This window comes from Sinocyclocheilus anshuiensis, unplaced genomic scaffold, assembly GCF_001515605.1.
Source record: "Sinocyclocheilus anshuiensis isolate Anshui unplaced genomic scaffold, SAMN03320099.WGS_v1.1 scaffold1614, whole genome shotgun sequence".
Lineage (NCBI taxonomy): Eukaryota > Metazoa > Chordata > Actinopteri > Cypriniformes > Cyprinidae > Sinocyclocheilus > Sinocyclocheilus anshuiensis.
The window spans coordinates 263031-281575 of NW_015547777.1; the positions used below are offsets into that span (position 1 = coordinate 263031).

Sequence of the window (18545 nt, forward strand, 5' to 3'; positions counted from 1 at the left end):
AAGTCTGGTTTGGCGCTGTGTCACGCTAACCACCGCACCGCACACACACTCTGCTCCGGTCCAGAGACACGATAGCACGGAGCGGATCACATGCGCGAGTCGCCGCAGACCACTAAATGTATCGGAGTTATTTGAATTCTACACAGAATGCTATATTTTATAGCAATATGGATGAGAGTGTGGCTGTCAAATGCGGCTTTACGAAGCTCAACGGCTCTAGCCCAAGCTGTGATATAAACAAACGCTATTGGCTATTTTAAAAAGGGGCGGGGCTGCTTGATATGTCCCGCCCTGTCTTCCTGTTTCAGTTAAAATGACGTCAACACAGAGTAACGCTGCGTGTTTCTAAGCATTTCAGGGGACCTTTAAGACTGCAATAAATATGCATAAAATTGGTTTATGCTATGAATCATTGGCCATCGAGCACATAAAAACCATATAAGAAACCACCAATTGTAGTGTTCGGTTTTAAGAATATTTTGTTACTTTTGTAAGATAAGATTGTATCACTACTTGATGTCCAGTAAACTAAATCTGCATGGGTGCTGAAGCAAAACCAATGGAGAAGCCTACCTCATATCTATTCCTGTAGATCAAAACCAAGATCATGGGTTTGATTCCCAGGGAATGCATGAACTGATCAAATGTCTATAACTGTGAATCTGCTCTAAAGACCGTTGATCAGTCTCGTTTGGCTCCTCATGGACTGTTCATCCTCCCCGTGTGTGTTTCAGGGAGTGAAGGAGCACAAGTGTCGCATCTGTGGCCGTGAGTTCACGCTGCTGGCTAACATGAAGCGGCACGTTCTGATTCACACCAACATCCGAGCGTATCAGTGCCAGCTGTGCTACAAGAGCTTCGTCCAGAAGCAGACGCTCAAGGCTCACATGATCGTCCACTCCGACATCAAGCCCTACAAATGCAAGGTGCGTCGCCAACTCAACGGCATTCATCCACACTGTAAAGAAAAAATCTAACATTTACGGTAAAATTACGGTAAAAACTTCACCGTAAAAAATATGGTAGCAACATTTTAGGTTTTACAGACTTGACTGAAATTCACAACAAAATACCGTATTTCATTAACTGATGTAATGTTAATAAACCAACATATTGAAGTAGTATCTGTTTTGAATCATTGTAATGCACTGATAACCACCAAAAACTGGTGGTGATGAGAAAGTCACATGATGAACCAAAGCTCATCACAAACAGCTTTTCCACAAGCTGAGGAGGGCAACATTTATATATAGAAGGTGCACAGTGTCATTCACACAAACACTAAACCCCATCATGGTGACACACATGATACTGAAATAATGCAATAAACATTAATTTAACAACATTAGATGTAAGATTAAACCCTAATGTATACAACGGATAAGAAAAAACTAAGAAGAAACATGTTATTTCAACAAAAAAACATCAAATATGAAGTGTCATGCAGGGAATTCTGGGAGTGTCAATTTACGGTTTTTCACTGTATATTATACAATGACTTTTTTCTTTTTCACTTTCAAAAAACGTATTTTTAACAGTATTTTACTGTAAAATTACATTGAATGTAATTACATTTATTCACCAAATATAGTATGGAAACTTACTGCTAACCAGTTAACAGGTTTTTACTGTAGCATTTTTACAGTCTTTTACTGTTAAAATCACAATAATTTTTTACAGTGTGCAGGCTTTCTGTAGGTTTGATGAAGGCAAATTTAAGGCTTGGGAAGGAATCAATTAAAGGCAATATGGTCTCTAAAAGTAAGCAATACTTCAAAGTTTAAAAATACAGATTCCATACCTCTAAACTTAAGGTTTGAATAGCTCTGTACTAGAATATGGAAATAATTTTTACTGTACCTTCTGATCACTCTGCAAAAAAAGTGTCCTGTTTTACAGTGACGATTCTTAAATCAATTTACTTGAAAAGCAAAATGACTTAAGATAAGAAGTCTTGTTTTCTGAGAAACTGATCAAAGTGAAGTGAGTTTATGATTAAATCAAGAACAAATATCTGCCGATGGAGTTAGAAAAATCAACTTAATTGTCTTTTTCTCTATATTTTATGACTATATTGTTATTATGAATTAATTTATTGTCTATTCTCTTTATTATTAGTGTTTTATTACCTTAAATGATATGTATGTCTGCAATTGTCACACTTGGCAATAAAGCTCTTTTTGATTCTGATTAATTCAAAGGGCAAAAAGGTTTCATTTCCCCAGATATTTGTTCTTGTTTTAATCATAAACTCACTTCATTTTGTTCAGTTTCTCAGAAAACAAGACTTGATTTCTTCAGTTTGATTTAAGGATGTTTAGATACTGGAAAACAAGATGAAAATACTGAGGAAGAGATTCACTTAATGCCATGACGTTATGAATTTAAGACTTTATGCTCTGATTTAAGAACTTTTAAGACCTGCAGAAACCCCGTTAATTGAATAACTAGAAGCACTGCAAAGCTGCTTTTCTTACTTAGATATTTTGTCTTGCTTCCAGCCAAGATATCTAAAAATTCTTAAATCAAGTAAAAATTATTGTCTTGTTTTCAGAAAAAACGAGTCAAAATTAAGGTGAGTTTTTGCTTAGAACAACCAAAATAAACTTATTTCTAACAGAAAATAATACAACCTAAAAAATGCTTTGTTAAATATAACCCAGTGCTGGGTAAAATAGGGACAAACCCAGCATTTTTAGAGTGTATTATTTTGCTCACCCCATTGGCAGATTATTTTGCTTGTTTCAAGCGAAAACTTAAGTTTGACTTGCTTTTTCTGAAAACAAGAAAGAAATTTTTTGAGATTTTGACTGAAAACAAGACAAAAAATCTTTTTGCCGTGAGCAATGCAAAGCTGCTTGTGCTCTACAAACAGAACGTGAACATATGCATGTGAATATACAATATAACTTCAGTTCTTCAATGACTGTACAGCGTAATAAGGATGCAAAGAATTCATGAATTCTTAGTTGTTTTGGAATGCGTGTGACCTTGGGCTGGTCTCAACGATGACCAGATACGTTTTTGGCAGTTGAGTGTCTCCTCGTCTATAGGAAGGATATCGCTGCACAAACTGACTGTGTAACAATGGCTCTCTCGTCCCCCGAGAACAGGCCCCACAAATAGATTTCATCTCGCTTTCTCTTGTGCTCAGAAGCACTTCCTGTTTTCTCACGGTCCGTCGGACAGTTTACAGTCCCTCTATCCTCCTGAAGGAAAGGAAAGGACCACCCTAATAAAAAAAAAAGAGTGCAGAGGAGAAATGGTCCAGCCCTCCGCTGGCTCCTGCAAACTCCTTCATATTCCTGAGAGAAACTCTCAGCTGTCATGTAGTCTACTGTAACTCTCTCTTCGACGATGAAATGCTTTCATGAGAGGCTGTGCATTACAGTCACCTTTGGTAAGGCTTTTATGCAGCATAAATACCAACATAAGACACCAGTCACTCCACTGCTCTGTTTTTGCTGCATAGAATTACAGAACTGAATTCATTTTGCTGGCATGAGCAAAAATAAACCAAATATCTGGCAAGAAATGCCAGTTACTCAATAATATGAACTTCTTGTTTACACTGCAAAAGGAAAAAAAAAAGTCCTTTTCTGGTACAAACATGGAAATATTTTTAAATCATGATACATTTACTTGAGAATCAAAATGAGCGATTTATATTACGTCTTGTTTTCTGAGAAACCTTATATTTTGTATGCTTAAAACAAGAAAAATAACTGCAGATGGGGTGAGAAATCATGAAAAGCTTGATTGTTAAGATATTTGTACTGGAAAAGTTAAATAAAATACCAAGTAAAGCTGCGGTCACGTTAGCAAGCACGTTCCAGTGCAAAAACGGTAGCTTAGTATGGAAGCCCGTTTCTGGCACTGAATACAAAATAAAAAAAGATTATTGCGACTTCAATGATTCAGTGAACCATTCATAAAGGCAGTCACTTGCTTCGTTTCGGAATGAATCAGCTGTTTGAACGAATCGATTGAATGAATGACTCACTGACTTAAGACAGGTATTAGTTGTATATAGAGTATCGGGGTTTTTTTATAATTTAATATTTCACTATTTATTTGTATATTTGTATGTTAAATTAAAATATTTTTTTCTAAAGCTACTTATATTTCAGCAACTTTTCTGTAATGTATATTCAGTGTTTTTTTTCTAAATGAACACAATGATAACTATTATGAGTATTATCTTTAATAATAACTTTATCTTTAATCGGCACGTTATGTGCATGTTAATTATTTAATCTCATTAATTTGAGAATAATTTGATTAATTGGTACATTAAGTAATTAATTAGATTTTTTTTAAATAATCACTTGACAGCCCTATTTAAAACATAATCCCAATTACTACTCAAAACTAGCCTGAAAATAGCCCAATTGCTTTCGAGGGGGTCCCCCAGTAAAAATCGCATTTGGGGGCTAAAATAAACATTTTTTTGGTGGGGTTCTCCTGGTACAATTCACATTCCAGGGCCTAAATATCACTTATTGGACACTTATCAGATCGCGTCTTTGATAATTCACACTACGTGATTGTCACTCGCGTGAATGAGCACCGATTTGTCTCCGATTTCAGGCATTTGTCGGCGATTTCGCAAAACCTGTCGGCGATTGAAAAATCGGGCTGCAGTGTGAACTCGGCATTAGTCGTGAAAATGTGTGTGCGAAATTTTTGCCAAGTCCACGGTTTTCCTGCGGAATCGGGCTGCTTTTACACTATTACACTATTTTTTTTAGTTCGCGGTTTAAAGCGATCTCCCCGGAACGCGATTTCGATCGCGCGAAATTCTATTGGAAGGAAATTTCGCTGAGCAACGTTAAACACATTTAGAAAACTGAGTGGAAGCTTGTTTCTGCCATGGAATACAAAAAAACTATTTTAAAAAGGTAATTGTGTCATTTTAGCTCACAATTATGACATGTTTTCTTGCAATTGCGAGTTTATATGTGGCAATTCTGAGTTTGTATCTCACAGTCCGGTCTTTTTTTCTCGCAATTAAGAGTTTGTCACAATTATGACTTTTTTCTGTCTCGCAATTGTTTCCTCCATGGAATAAAAAAAATTAAAAAGTTAATTGCTACTTTTTATCTCACAATTTTGACCTTCTTGAGAGTTTATACGTGGCAATTCTGAGTTGTTGTTTTGTTTTTGTTTGTTTTTTTCCCCTCTGAAATCTGAGTTTGCATCTCACAATTCACTTTCGAATTTTCTGTTTCCGTCACGGAATAAAAATAACTAAATAATAAAGGTAATTGCGACTTTTTATCTTTGACATTTTTTTCGCAGTTCTGAATTTATATCTCACAATTCTGACCTTGTTTCTTAGAATTGTGAGAGAAAAGACAACTGTGAGATGCAAACTCAAAAATGTGACATTAATTACCTTTTGTATTGTTTTATTCCATGATAAGCTTGCATACATTTGTGAGTCTGATAGTGCTTTGATAGTGCTTGACCAGGTCAAAGATTTCTGAATAGTTACTCTCTTTACAGCTGTGTGGAAAGGAGTTTAACAGAATGCATAATCTGATGGGCCACATGCACTTGCATTCTGACAGCAAACCCTTCAAATGCCTTTACTGCGCCAGCAAGTTCACGCTGAAGGGAAACCTGACCCGCCACATGAAGGTTAAACACGGCATCATGGACCAAGGACTGGACGCTCGCGGTGAGCAGCCTTATATATGTGACCCTGCACCACAAAACCAGTCATAAGGGTGCATTTTTTTGACATTTAGATTGATGCATCATCTAAAAGAATGAAACGAATCTGAATAAATAAGCTTTCCATTGATGTATAGTTTGTTAGGATAGGACAATATTTGGCTTGAGATGCAACTATTTGAAAATCTGGAATCTGAGGGTGCAAAAAAATCAAAATATTGAGAAAATCGCCTTTAAAGTTGTCCAAATGAATTCTTAGCAATGCATATTACTAATCAAAAGTTAAGTTTTGATATATTCACGGTAGGAAATTTGCAAAATATCTTCATGAAACATGATCTTAATATCCTAATGATTTTTGGCATAAAAGACAAATCTATAATTTTGACCCATACAATGCATTGTTGGCTATTGCTACTTAAGACTGCTTTTGTGCTCCACATACTAGTCTTCTGAAGCTGTCCTCTCTTATGTTGGTCTTGTATGATCTTGACGATGTCTCTGCATGCTCACAGTCTTCAGGCGACGAGGACGGCTGTGTCTCTCCGGTCGTCTGCGGATCCTGTCCCGCATCGGTCAGGAGGAGCCCTTCGATCTGTCCCAGAAGAAGCAGCTGCGTCTGTCTCAGTCTGACGGCGGGAGCTCCGGTCGAGAAGAAGACGAGGACAGTCTGTACCGAATGAGCCAGTACAGTCCTGACCTCTACAAGTCCCGAGAGGAGGAAGAGGAGGACGATGACGAGAAGAAACCAGACGACATGCAGCTCTACAGAGATAAAGGGGACGACTTCTGATGGACAACAAGACAGAGACTGACAAGCACGCAGTGAATGATGATGTTTCAGACACTTCTCATGTGTTCTAAATGTACAGACATCTACAAACACTGCAAAAAAGTGATTTTATGCATTGTCGTTTTCCAGTACAAATGTCTAAGCATTCTTAAATCAAGATGTTTAGATCAGAATTAATAATAAAAATAGACTTAGTTCCAAATGAATACAAGATTATTTCTTAATTTTGAATGAACAATAAAAAGCCATTTTACTTTTCATGTAAATGCATCTTGATTTAAGAATGTGTTATTTTGGTATTTGGAAAACAAGGCAAGAAAATCCTTCTTTTTTTTTTTTTGCAGTGAAAGTATCTTGATTTTTTTAGAAGAAGTGTAGCATGTTTAGTCTACTAATGTTCATTAAAATTAATATAACTGAGAGAAGAAAGACCGTTAATGCTAATTGCCTTCAGTGGAGGTGTTCTTGCTTTGCTCAGACTTTGATAAATTAATAATGAATGGGTTTGATGCAGTACTGACAGCTTTATGATAGTATTTTTTAAACACATATTTGCTCGTGAATCAACCGCAGTGTGAACGCTGATCAATATTTATGTACAATAAATTCATTTAAAGATTAAACTTGAACTGCGTTTTGACTTTTAAATACACTGACAACAGCACAGAATCATATAATCGATATAAATATCCTTATGAGGATCCGCTATTTAAGCAAACACTGTAAAGATATGTTTACACATCACTAGAACATGATTTCCTCAGTATTTTGTCTTGTTTTCCAAAACATCCTTCACTCAAGATACATTTGGGATGCTTTTTAAGTCATGTTTCCTGACAAATGCATCAAAACATAAAATACTCTGAGGAAGAACATCATTTTTGCATAACTGTGTACTTATAATATCAGAGCAGCCAGCCAAGCAAATACATTCTTAAGTAAACTTAAATGTAGTCTATTTTTACTCTACAACCTTTTGGACAGGTTTTCTTCCTTAAAAAGAGTAACACACTTCCTCAGCAAAGAAAAGGAAGTATTGGAGAATAAGTCCGAACCCTTTATACAAGATAACGCACTTCTCATTGTCGACGCCTGAAAATGCACAAAAAACGAATCTGATTTTTACAACAAAAATGCGTTGCACAATTCCAGTTCACAAATGGAAGCAGAGAAAGAGAGTTTGGCAGCATCCACCAATTCAACACACAAAAACGTATGTTTTTTTAATGTTGTTGAAAGATGCAAAGATGCCTGATGCATTCATTTGATCAAAAATAGTAAGAATAGTAATAAATAACAATTTTGAATGATTTCTGAAGATCATGTGACACTGAAGACTGGAGTAATGATGCTGAAAATACAGCTGCGCATCACAGAAATAAATTACAGTTTAGCACATATTCACATAGAGAACAGCTGTTTTACATTAGAATAATATTTCAAATTTTTACTGTATTTTTGAACAGATTCCGATTTAAAAAAATTTTTTTTTAAAAATCATACTCATTCTAAATATTTCACCAGCAGTGCACAGTTTGCTGCATTTGTATTTTTTCAAATCCCCGTGCAAGAATATTCAACTCTCAGGCCTTTTTTTTTTTAGACACCACACCTTCTGGGTATTTGTCCTGATGAAGCTCTGAGAGCAAAGAGGAAGTGCTCAGATCCTCTTCCTGTCTTCCGATCACCTCAGTGTTTCGTCTGAGGCCTGTGGAAACACACAGAATCAGGTACTGTGAACCGTCTCTGCTGAACTGAAAGTCCTGGATGAATCAGGACAAAGGGGTTTCTGTAAACACGGCGCTGCTGAGAAAACTGTAGCACTGTGAAAAATAAAAAACCAGTTCCACTTCTGTGTGACCAGAGCCAACGGTTAATGACCCGATCCTGCCACATTTACACTTCAAATAACAGACTGAAGTGCATTGCTCTATAAAACACAAAAGCACTTTTTACACTACAGCAAAAAATATATATTTTCAAATTTCAAAATATTTGCTAAAATATATTTACATAAATATATTATATTTTTTGTCTATTTTTAGGATCGTTTTGAAAGTATATTTTAAAAATATAAATATATATTTTATTTTATATTTATATTTATTTATGTTTTTATATTTTATAAGCATTCAAAAATGTTTTGACCTCTATATATTTAAATCCAAGTAAATACATTCGCATCAGAGTTATTATAATTGACTAAAACTAAAACCATTTTTCAAATTGAAATAAAATAAATTTAAAATAAAATAAAATCTAAAAAACTTTCCGTTAGCTTCCAAGGTAACATTTCCCATTTTCAATTTGATGTGCTAATATAATTTTGAAAGTGTATTTTAAATATATAAATATATATTTTATAAGCATTCAAAAATATTTTGCTCTCCATATATTTAAATCCAAAAAAATACATTCACATCAGAGTTATTAAAACTAAAACCATTTATATAAAACAACTTGAAATAAAATAAAATCAAAAAAACTTCCAAGGTAACATTTCCCATTTTCAATTTGATGCGCTAATAAAACTGAAATAAAAATTAATAAAAACAATATAGACATACTTAAAAAATGACAAAAAGCACGACTACATAACTAAAACATTAACTAGAATTAACATGAAAGCAGAAAATATCAAACCCAAATCGAATTCAAAATATTCACAAAAACATTCTAAAATAATAACGACATTTTGTAACAGGTGTGAACACACAGTACAACACAGAGGACACTGTAAGACTGGAAATGTGTTTTCTTCTCCCTTTGAAAAATTTAAACTAAATATATTTTCACGATATATTTTTGGAAAGGATGATCGAGAACATCCTTTCCAGTTGTATCACAGTCTGGTATGGGAACTGCTCAGTTGCCGAGCGCAAGGCACTGCAGAGGGTGGTGAAAACCGCCCAACGCATCACAGGGACACCACTTCCTGCTATTGAGGACATCCAGAGGAAACGCTGTCTACGTCGAGCTCGCAGCATTCTTAAGGACTCCTTTCACCCTGACCATAGACTGTTTAACCTCCTGCCCTCCGGGAGGCGCTTCAGGAGCCTCCGGACAAGGACCAGCAGACTTAGGAACAGCTTTTTCCCTACAGCTGTCTCCTTACTGAATTCTGCCCGCTGACCCCCCCTCCCACCACCACTACACTACACACTCCTCACATCTCTCCTCATCGCTACATCTGGTTTACAAAAACAAAAAAAACCTGTTACACTTGTTACTACTTGCACTACTGTCTGTTCATCCAGAATACTGAATGATCCATTTGCACACTGCAATATTTTCTATGCACTTTTTAAAATTTCCATTGCACTAGTGTTTTGTACAGCTTAATGTATTGCTTACATATTCATTTGTAAATGATGTTCATATGTTCATAGTTTCTGCTTATAGTGTACATACACTTATTACATAATCCATATGTATAGTATGTTCATAGTATACCTATCTGTATATCATGCTGATAGTATTTAAAAATCTGTAAATTATGTCCATAGTACTGCCTTATCTGTATATTTATTGTACATTTGTAACATATTGTAGACACTGTATATCCTGTACTTACTGCTTATTGCACTTCTGGTTAGATGCTAACTGCATTTCGTTGCCTTGTACCTTACATGTGCAATGACAATAAAGTTGAATCTAATCTAATCTAATCTAATTTTCAATTTCATGAATATATTCGATTGCGTTTACTCTGTTTACTTAGTTTTTTCCACGTGCACTTTAGATTTTACTTTGTCATAATAACTTACTTCCACATTGTATCCAGAGGTTGCTCGAAATAAGAGAAGAGGAATGTATGTGTTTAAAAAAAATACAAAAGAGTTGTATATTTCTATGGAATAATTGTGATGAGGAATTAAAATTATGTAATGTAAAATGTTTAAAAACAAATAAAATAAAAAAAATTATTTGTGCATGTAATACTTAAACTATTGTAATTTTGTATGTTTGTAATCATGTATGTACATTTTGGGAAATGTTTTGTTTATTTTGTATCAAATTCAGTGATGCTTATTAGATAAATATGTATAAAGGGTAGGCATAATAAGCAAAGGCTTCAGTCTACACCTTTTTCAGTTATTATGTATATTTTTATTTTTTATTTAATGTGAAACGTTGTCTGTGAGGACCGAAATCATTTTTTTGTTGAATTGTTGTTGTTATGCAGTCTGTTTTAAGGAGTTTAATTAAATGATTTTGACTTTTTTCCCCAAAAAAATAAAATAAAAAAGTAACGATTATGCAGTAAGTTGAGAAGAATGCTGTTTCTAAAGCGTATTTAAATTAATTTCTGTAAACACTGACATCAGCAGCTGTCAATCACGCGTTTATGAGACCAGAGCGCTCTCTATTGGACTCACCTACAATCACACCATTATTATTATAATTTTTGCAGTACATTTTACAAAAAAATACAATTTCAGTATTTAATATTTAAAAAGTACAAACATAATTATGTAATTTTTTTTTTAAAGAAGTCTCTTCTGCTCATCAAGGCTGCATTTATTTGACAAAAAAAAAAAAAGAAAAGAACAGTAATATTGTGAAATATTGCAATTTAAAATAATGGTTTTCTATTTTAATATACTTTAAAATATAATTTATTCCTGTGATGCAAAGCTGAATTTTCAGTATCATTACTATTTAGTGTCACATGATCCAAAATTTGGTTTTTGACCACTGAAAATGTGTACAATTTGCTCCTGTAGCCATATTGAAATTCCAATATCTCTGGAACTGAACTATATATGTGTGTGTGTGTGTGTGTGTGTGTGTGTGTGTGTGTCCTCCATATTCTCTCCATAAAAACACATATGCAGATGTTTAATCTAAAGGTTCCATTTCCAAAAATCAGATTTTTCATAGGTTAGGCTTTAAAATGTGACGTGACATGTGGCCAAGTATGTTCTTGTCCATACTCAGAATTAGTGCTCTGCATTTAACCCATCCTTAGTGCACACACACAGCAGTGAACACACAGGTTAATTTGTGAGCTGGATGTTTTGGTAGGAGCTGAAGGAGCGACTCGAGGAGATTTCACTCGCTGCCAGCCTGATATCGCTGAATATCAGTGAGGCAGAGCTCCAGCAGCTCATTCAGAGAGAAAGAGAGACGAAAGAGAAGAACCAGAAGAGCGTCTGAGCAAACAGTGACAGCCATCCTCCAGACACAGCATTGTTTGTCATGTTTATTGTCTTTGGTTGGGTCGATTGAGATAGAGGTTTGTGTGTTAATATTATTTGGATTCTTTTTCAACGCCCTGTAAATCTGAACAGTATAAATAAACAATGAAAATACTCTTATATTTAGTCTCGGTCCTTTCATACTGTATGCACTGGAATAACAGGATTTACACTCACAAAGCTGCATTTATTTAATCAAAAATACTGTAAAAATTGTGAAATATTATTATGATTTAAAATAACTTTTGGCTATGTGAATATGTGTTAAACTGTAATGTATTTCTGTGATGCGCAGCTGTATTTTCAGCATCATTACTGCAGTCTTCAGTGTCACATGATCTTCAGAAATCATAATAATATGCTGCTCGAGAAACATTTCTGATTATTATCAATGTTGAACACAGTTTGGGGTAAGAAAGGTTAAAAAAGGGAAAAAATTATACTTTTATTCATCAAGGACGCATTAAACTGATCAAAGACATTTATAATGTTACAAAAGATTTGTTTCAAATAAATGCTGTTCTTTTGAACTTTCTGTTCATCTGTGAATCCTGAAAAATAAAAAGTATCACAGTTTCCACAAAAATATATTGTGCAGCACGACTGTTTTCAACATTGATAATTTGTAATAATATTTCACATTTTTACTGTATGTTTGATCAAATAAATGCAGCCTTGGTGAGCAGAAGAGACTCTCCAAAATATGAAAAAATGTAATCATTCCAAACTTCTGAACAGTACTGTACTCCGTTATTGAATGATGAAGCACCAGTATATTTTCTCGCATGTGTTGGTGTGTGTGTCACAGCTGTCAGTTTCTTCATCATCATCTCTTTGGTCGGGTGTGTCTTTGTTTCGTCTCATGAATTACACTGCACTGTTATCGATCCGCTTCTAACTGAAACAAACCAGCAGTCTGCTGTCATCACGCAACTTTATGTCGAGCGTTTCTTCACGGCATCAGCGTTTCCTTTCCTCTGAACACACACACAATCCCACAATCCTACAGGACAAAACACATTCTGTGACTGTCGCTGCTTATCAGGGGAATCTGACAAAAGGGCCAAAATCAGGCATCTGATGCTGTTTTTAGGAATTCTGTCATTTTCCAAGGAATTTTGAATACTTGAATTTTTGCCCTGCTGAAAGTAAGTGATGAAATTGGTGTGATATGTGAGTGTGAGTGTAAGTGTAAGTGTGTGTGTGTGTGAGAGAGAGAGTGTGTGTGTGTGTGTGTGTGTGTGTGTGTGTGTGTGTGTGTGTGAGCAATCTCCTCAAATCTGCCTCTATTCATACTCTTCTGTATTAATTCAGTGTTCCTGGGAATCTGGCTGCTGTTCAATCGTGAAAACACACAAACATTACTCCATAAAGACATTGTGCTTCATGTTTCCCAAACATTCTTTCTACATCCAACCTAAATCTGAGTACTTGATTAAGCTCATGGCCATTTTTGCTTTATGCTAGCATTCAAAACTTTAGAACAATTAGATTATTTTAATGTTTCTGAAGTAAGTCTCTTTTGCTCATCAAGGCTGCATTTATTTGTTAAAAAATGCAGTAAAATTGTGAAATATTCTTAAAATGTCAAATTATGCTTTGACTTTATGTACTACCGGTCTGAAGTTTGGAATAATGAAGATTTTAGTGTTTTTGAAAGTGTCTTCTGCTCATCAAGGTTACATTTATTTGATCAAAAAAAACAGTAAAAATGTGAAATATTATTATAATTTAAAACAGCTGTTTTCTATGTGAATATGTGTTAAACTGTAATGTATTTCTGTGATGCGCAGCTGTATTTTCAGCATCATTACTCCAGTCTTCAGTGTCACATGATCCTTCATTCAACATTCACATTCAAAAGTTTGGGGTAAATAAGTAAAAAAAAAATATATATATATTTTTACTCATCAATGACGCATTAAATTGATCAAAAGTGACAGTAAAGACATTTATAATGTTACAGAAGATTTCTATTTAAAATAAATGCTGTTCTTTTGAACTTTCTGTTCATCTGTGAATCCTGAAAAATAAAATGCATCACAGTTTCCACAAAAATATTAATGTTTTCAACATTGATAATAATCAGAAATATTTCTCGAGCAGAATATTATACTGATTTCTGAAGATCATGTGACACTGAAGACTGGAGTAATGATGCTGAAAATACAGCTGCGCATCACAGAAATACATTACAGTTTAACACATATTCACATAGAAAACAGCTGTTTGAAATTATAATAATATTTTACATTTTTACTGTATTTTTGATCAAATAAACACAGCCCTGATGAACAGAAGACACTTCAAAAACATTTAAAAATTGCAATTATTCCAAATTTCTGACTGACAGTCTGTATGAAAGTATAAGTGAGCGTGTGGATATGTTCAGTTACTAATCACCTTTTTGCTTTACCTAGTTCATTTTAAATGGTCCTCCGAAATATAATTATTTATTTAAGAATAAATAATCCATGTAGTTTCTCAAAGGTCACTGCAGATGCTCTTTTCAAGTGTTAATCATTACAGATGATAGATGTTTTACTGAAGCAGCCTGATGTCAAATTAATTAATTACATCTTTGAATTAGCAATCAGTCAGGCCAATAAATTAGGTGATGTTTTTATTTCATATTGTGTCTTGTCGATAATATTTCTTGAAAACATTCTTAAAGAATATTTATAATTAAATGAGTGTTATACATCAACATTACATCGCTAGTTATCACTATTGAGTCATGCTTATTGGTCTGATTTGGTCATTCTGTCTTTATTTTCATGCATTTTTGTCACTCTGCCTGAATAGATTTTTAGGATTGTTCTTGTTTTAAACTGATTTTAGATACGGGAATGCGAATCATCAATCATATTTCGTGGCTTGAGTTGACGTTAACCAGAAGGCGATTTTTCCACCAAATTTGATTTGTGAAATTGGTGACATGTCAGATTTGATATCATACACACACACACACAGGAAGTGGTTTCATGTGTCATTTCATAATAAATGTCCCGTCTAGCTACTAAACGAATCAAATGTATTCTGGGCCTTTTTATGCAGTAATCGTATTATGATGCAGCATCAGAGTGAGCTTTAAAGGTCCCATATTTTACACCTTTCTGGAGTTTTATTTTAGGTTTTGATGTCCTTAAGAATATATATTTGCGGTATAAGTACCAAAAACCATCTCGATATATTTTTACAGCTCCTATTAGATGTGATAACCTCATAGTAACAATCCTGTCAGATCGTCCATCCTTTTAGTGAGAGTGTAACGTTACAGGTCGGCCGATCTGGTTTCGTGGTTAAAGTTAACCTTTTCGACATGTTTCCGTGTTGTTGTTGCTCAGCAATGGCATGGACGCGATGTTGTCTGGGGGTTTGGCAAAAGGAGAGTGGGACTGTGGGCGGTGCTCGGGGGGCTGACTGAAGGCGGTGACTGTAGTTCTGACGTCAACCTTTTATGGAAGTCACAACGGTTCGTGAAAAATCACAGCTACTTTATGCAGGCTGTGTGCATTTTACTGTGGACTGACTGTTTTGAAACTTACATGGTAGTTACATAGCACCTAGACCTCAGTTATCATGAAAAAAGGCAGGAAATTTCAGTTTTGACAATATGGGACCTTTAATTGCAAAGCGCTGTTTCCTCTCGCTCTGTTTAGGTTCTCATGTGAAAATGATCGGTTTGGTCTCTTCTGGCACGTAACCTGAAACCCTCAAACTGATACGAATCTGAGGTTGATTCTAATCATATCTTCACATGCACTGATTGCAACTTTTCCTCTCGTCGATCTGCATGAATCAGGACTTTCAATAAAGTGTTTCGTTTGTTTCCGGGACCAAAACAAATATTAGATTCTGTCTTCAAACAAGAGCTTTTTAAAATCTCCATTACATGTGATTTTTGCTCTTTAAAATGGATAAACAGACAGACCGTACCTTGAGTTTTGAGTGTTGGCTGAGATATCGAGTCATCAGCCGCTGCCAATCTAAACAGTTTATTTCTCAAAAAATCCTGTCCTCAACAGATAGAGAGATCATATGAATCATAGATGGATGTACAGTATGACCTCACATCACACCATTAACATTAACAATCATGGAAGGGAAATCTATTTTACTATCGTTGGGATACTATTATTAATATTTTTTGAAGTAGATTTTACATTCTGGTTTTTTTTTATTTATTTTTTTATTATTAATTATTATTTTAAATATTTAATTATTTTGACTATAGCTTTTAGTCTTCATGTTCATTTGAGTTTTAGTGATTTTGTTTTGTGCTTCTGTCATTTGATTCGTTTTTGTTTTTTAATATTTTTGTTACTTGCTGTTTCTTTGTAATTATTTGTGAAATTTACTAGCAACTTCTTACTGAAAATTCGTTCAAAGTAAACCCTGCACCATTTTTTAGTGTTTATATACTATTATAGGATTTATTCATATTCTGACAGCTTTTCTTTTCATATTTTCTGTTTTCATGTTCATTTTAGTTTAAGTTTTAGTAATTTTGTCATTTTTATTAGTTTTTGTTGTTTTTAAATGTCTATATAGTAGTATATATTGAGTTTTATTTCAGTTTAATTTGAGTTATTTTAGTACATGAAGGTAAACTAAATGGAAATGAGAAATGCTGCCTCGTCAGCTAGTTTAAATAAAATAAGTTTCAGTTTGATATTTTTTATTTCAGTCAAGTAATGAAAATATTTTATGGTTTTAGTTTTAGTTAACAATAATAACCTTGAATTACATTAAATACTCAATATACAAATTATTCATTTTGTTGTGTGTTTTTGTAATTTTTATTATTTATTTTTTTATTTAATATTATTATTTTATTTTATTTATTTTAGTACATCGTTAGCCTAAATGAAAATGAGAACTGTTGTTCTGGCAGCTAGATTAAATAAAATAAGTTTAAGGTTTAATTTATGTTCTATTTAAGTTTATTTTATTTCATTACTATTATAGTATTTATGAATGTTTTGAATTAATTTGATATATTTTGTTTTTATTTTAATTATGGTAAGTGTTTTAGTAATTTTGTTGTGTAGTTTTGTCATTTTTATTTATTTATTTTTTTTAAATGTGTTTATATTTTTATTAATTTTTTATTTCAGTTTTAGTCATTTTAGTACATAAAGTTAATAAAAATGAGAAATGTTGCCTTGACAACCAGATGAAATAAAATATGTTTAGGTTTTTATTTTTAATTTATTTCTGTTTATTTTATTTCAAGTAGACTTTTTAGCATAATTGAGATACTATTATTGTTTTTATTATTTTAAATTAGTTTTTACATTTTCTGTTTTCATGTTAAATTTAGTTCATGTTTTATTAATTTTGTTGTGTGTTTTTGTCATTTTTATTAGTTTTTTTATTTGTTTATATATATATATATATATATATATGTATTTTTTTTTTTTTCAGTTTTAGTTATTTTAGTACTTAGTTGAGCTAAAAGAAAATTAGAAATTATGTCTTGGCAACAAGTGTATGGTTGCATTTATGTTTTATTAAGTAACAAAAGTTTTTTTTATGGTTTTAGTTAACATGTCATAAAGCGATGCTTGTCATTTCAGTCCAAGCTGATTCCTAACTTTTAAATCTCTTATGCACAGAAACTGTTTCCAAATATTAAATATAATGCAGCATCTGTTAAAATCTATCTCTCTCAGGTGGAATGAAACAGTGATTTTCCGCTCGGTTCGCTGGCAAACACGCCTGTCTGTGCTTGTTCCTGCTGTAAAGGTAATTGTGCTGTAACTGTAAGATTGATGTTGTTTAGAAAAAAAAACAAGAACTCAAAAGATGAGCCAAAACCTCAGCATGCAGCCGAGATCGGCTTATGATTACATATTCATATCTGAACTCACCACATAGTTGTAGGGTTAATTTATTGCTTTGAACACAGTATCTTTGGGGTGACACAAGTCTAAACTTGAACACTTAAGCATGTGTTTGTGTAAAGCATGTCTTCCTGACTAAGCAGAAGTCAGTCTTCAGCAGCTTGTTAAACTGATAGACAAGCATTTGTCATGCATTTAGCTATTACTATTGTTTTTACTTATTTATGCATGTTTAATTCAAAGTGTGCATAGCAAAATAACCATCTAAAATAGCCGTACTGAGTCAAAATGTCCTTAGTTCCTCTGAATGCACATCAGGTCTGAGCGGTTTTCTTTGGAAGCTGTTCAGTTTCTGTGAATGACACTGACTTGAGTTTATTTCTCAGCACTTTGTCTCTGAGTGATGCTGAGAAACTGAGACACGAGGAGTTTGAGTTCTGCGATCCAGGGATGATGTCAGTCCGGTTTATGTAAAGAGGTGTGATGTCATGTTATTTCTGTTGCACTATTTATTTATTTTACTTTTTTTTTACATCTACACTAGCAGTCAAACGTTCTTGAATAGTACGATTTTTAATGTTTTTTTTAAAGAAGTCTCTTCTGCTCACCGAGCCTGCATTTATTTGATCAGAAATACAGTAAAAACAGTAAAATTGTTAAATATTTTTACAATTTCAAACAGCTGTTTTCTATGTGAATCTCTGTTAAACTGTAATGTATTTCTGTGATGCGCAGCTGTATTTTCAGCATCATTACTCCGGTCTTCAGTGTCACATGATCTTCAGAAATCAGTATAATATGCTGATTTGCTGCTCAAGAAACATTTATTATTATTATTATTATTAATAATAATAATAATAATATTCAAAAGTACATTTTCAGGATTCTTTCATAAATAGAAAGATCAGCATTTATCTGAAATAAAAAGCTTTTTTGGGGGGAAAGAAATTATAGAAATTAATAGTTTTATTTAGCAAGGATGCTTAAAATTGATCAAAAGTGATGATAAAGGCATTTATAATG

The 18545-nt window shown here is 33.5% G+C and overlaps 1 protein-coding gene across 2 annotated transcripts in view; it reads left to right on the forward strand.

Annotated features, from left to right (window-relative positions):
• The window catches only part of LOC107704577 (zinc finger protein 366-like), a 10248-nt gene extending 3654 nt beyond the window's left edge, over positions 1-6594 (forward strand). The window contains exons 2-4 of one of the 2 annotated variants that reach the window (XM_016507532.1): positions 735-926; positions 5509-5683; positions 6195-6594. In XM_016507532.1, the coding sequence (XP_016363018.1) occupies positions 735-926; positions 5509-5683; positions 6195-6472 (645 nt within the window). In that variant the 3' untranslated portion in view covers positions 6473-6594. The remainder of the gene's footprint in view (positions 1-734; positions 927-5508; positions 5684-6194) is intronic. The other variant, XM_016507533.1, reaches the window with a different exon arrangement.
• The last annotated feature ends 11951 nt before the right edge of the window (positions 6595-18545 follow it).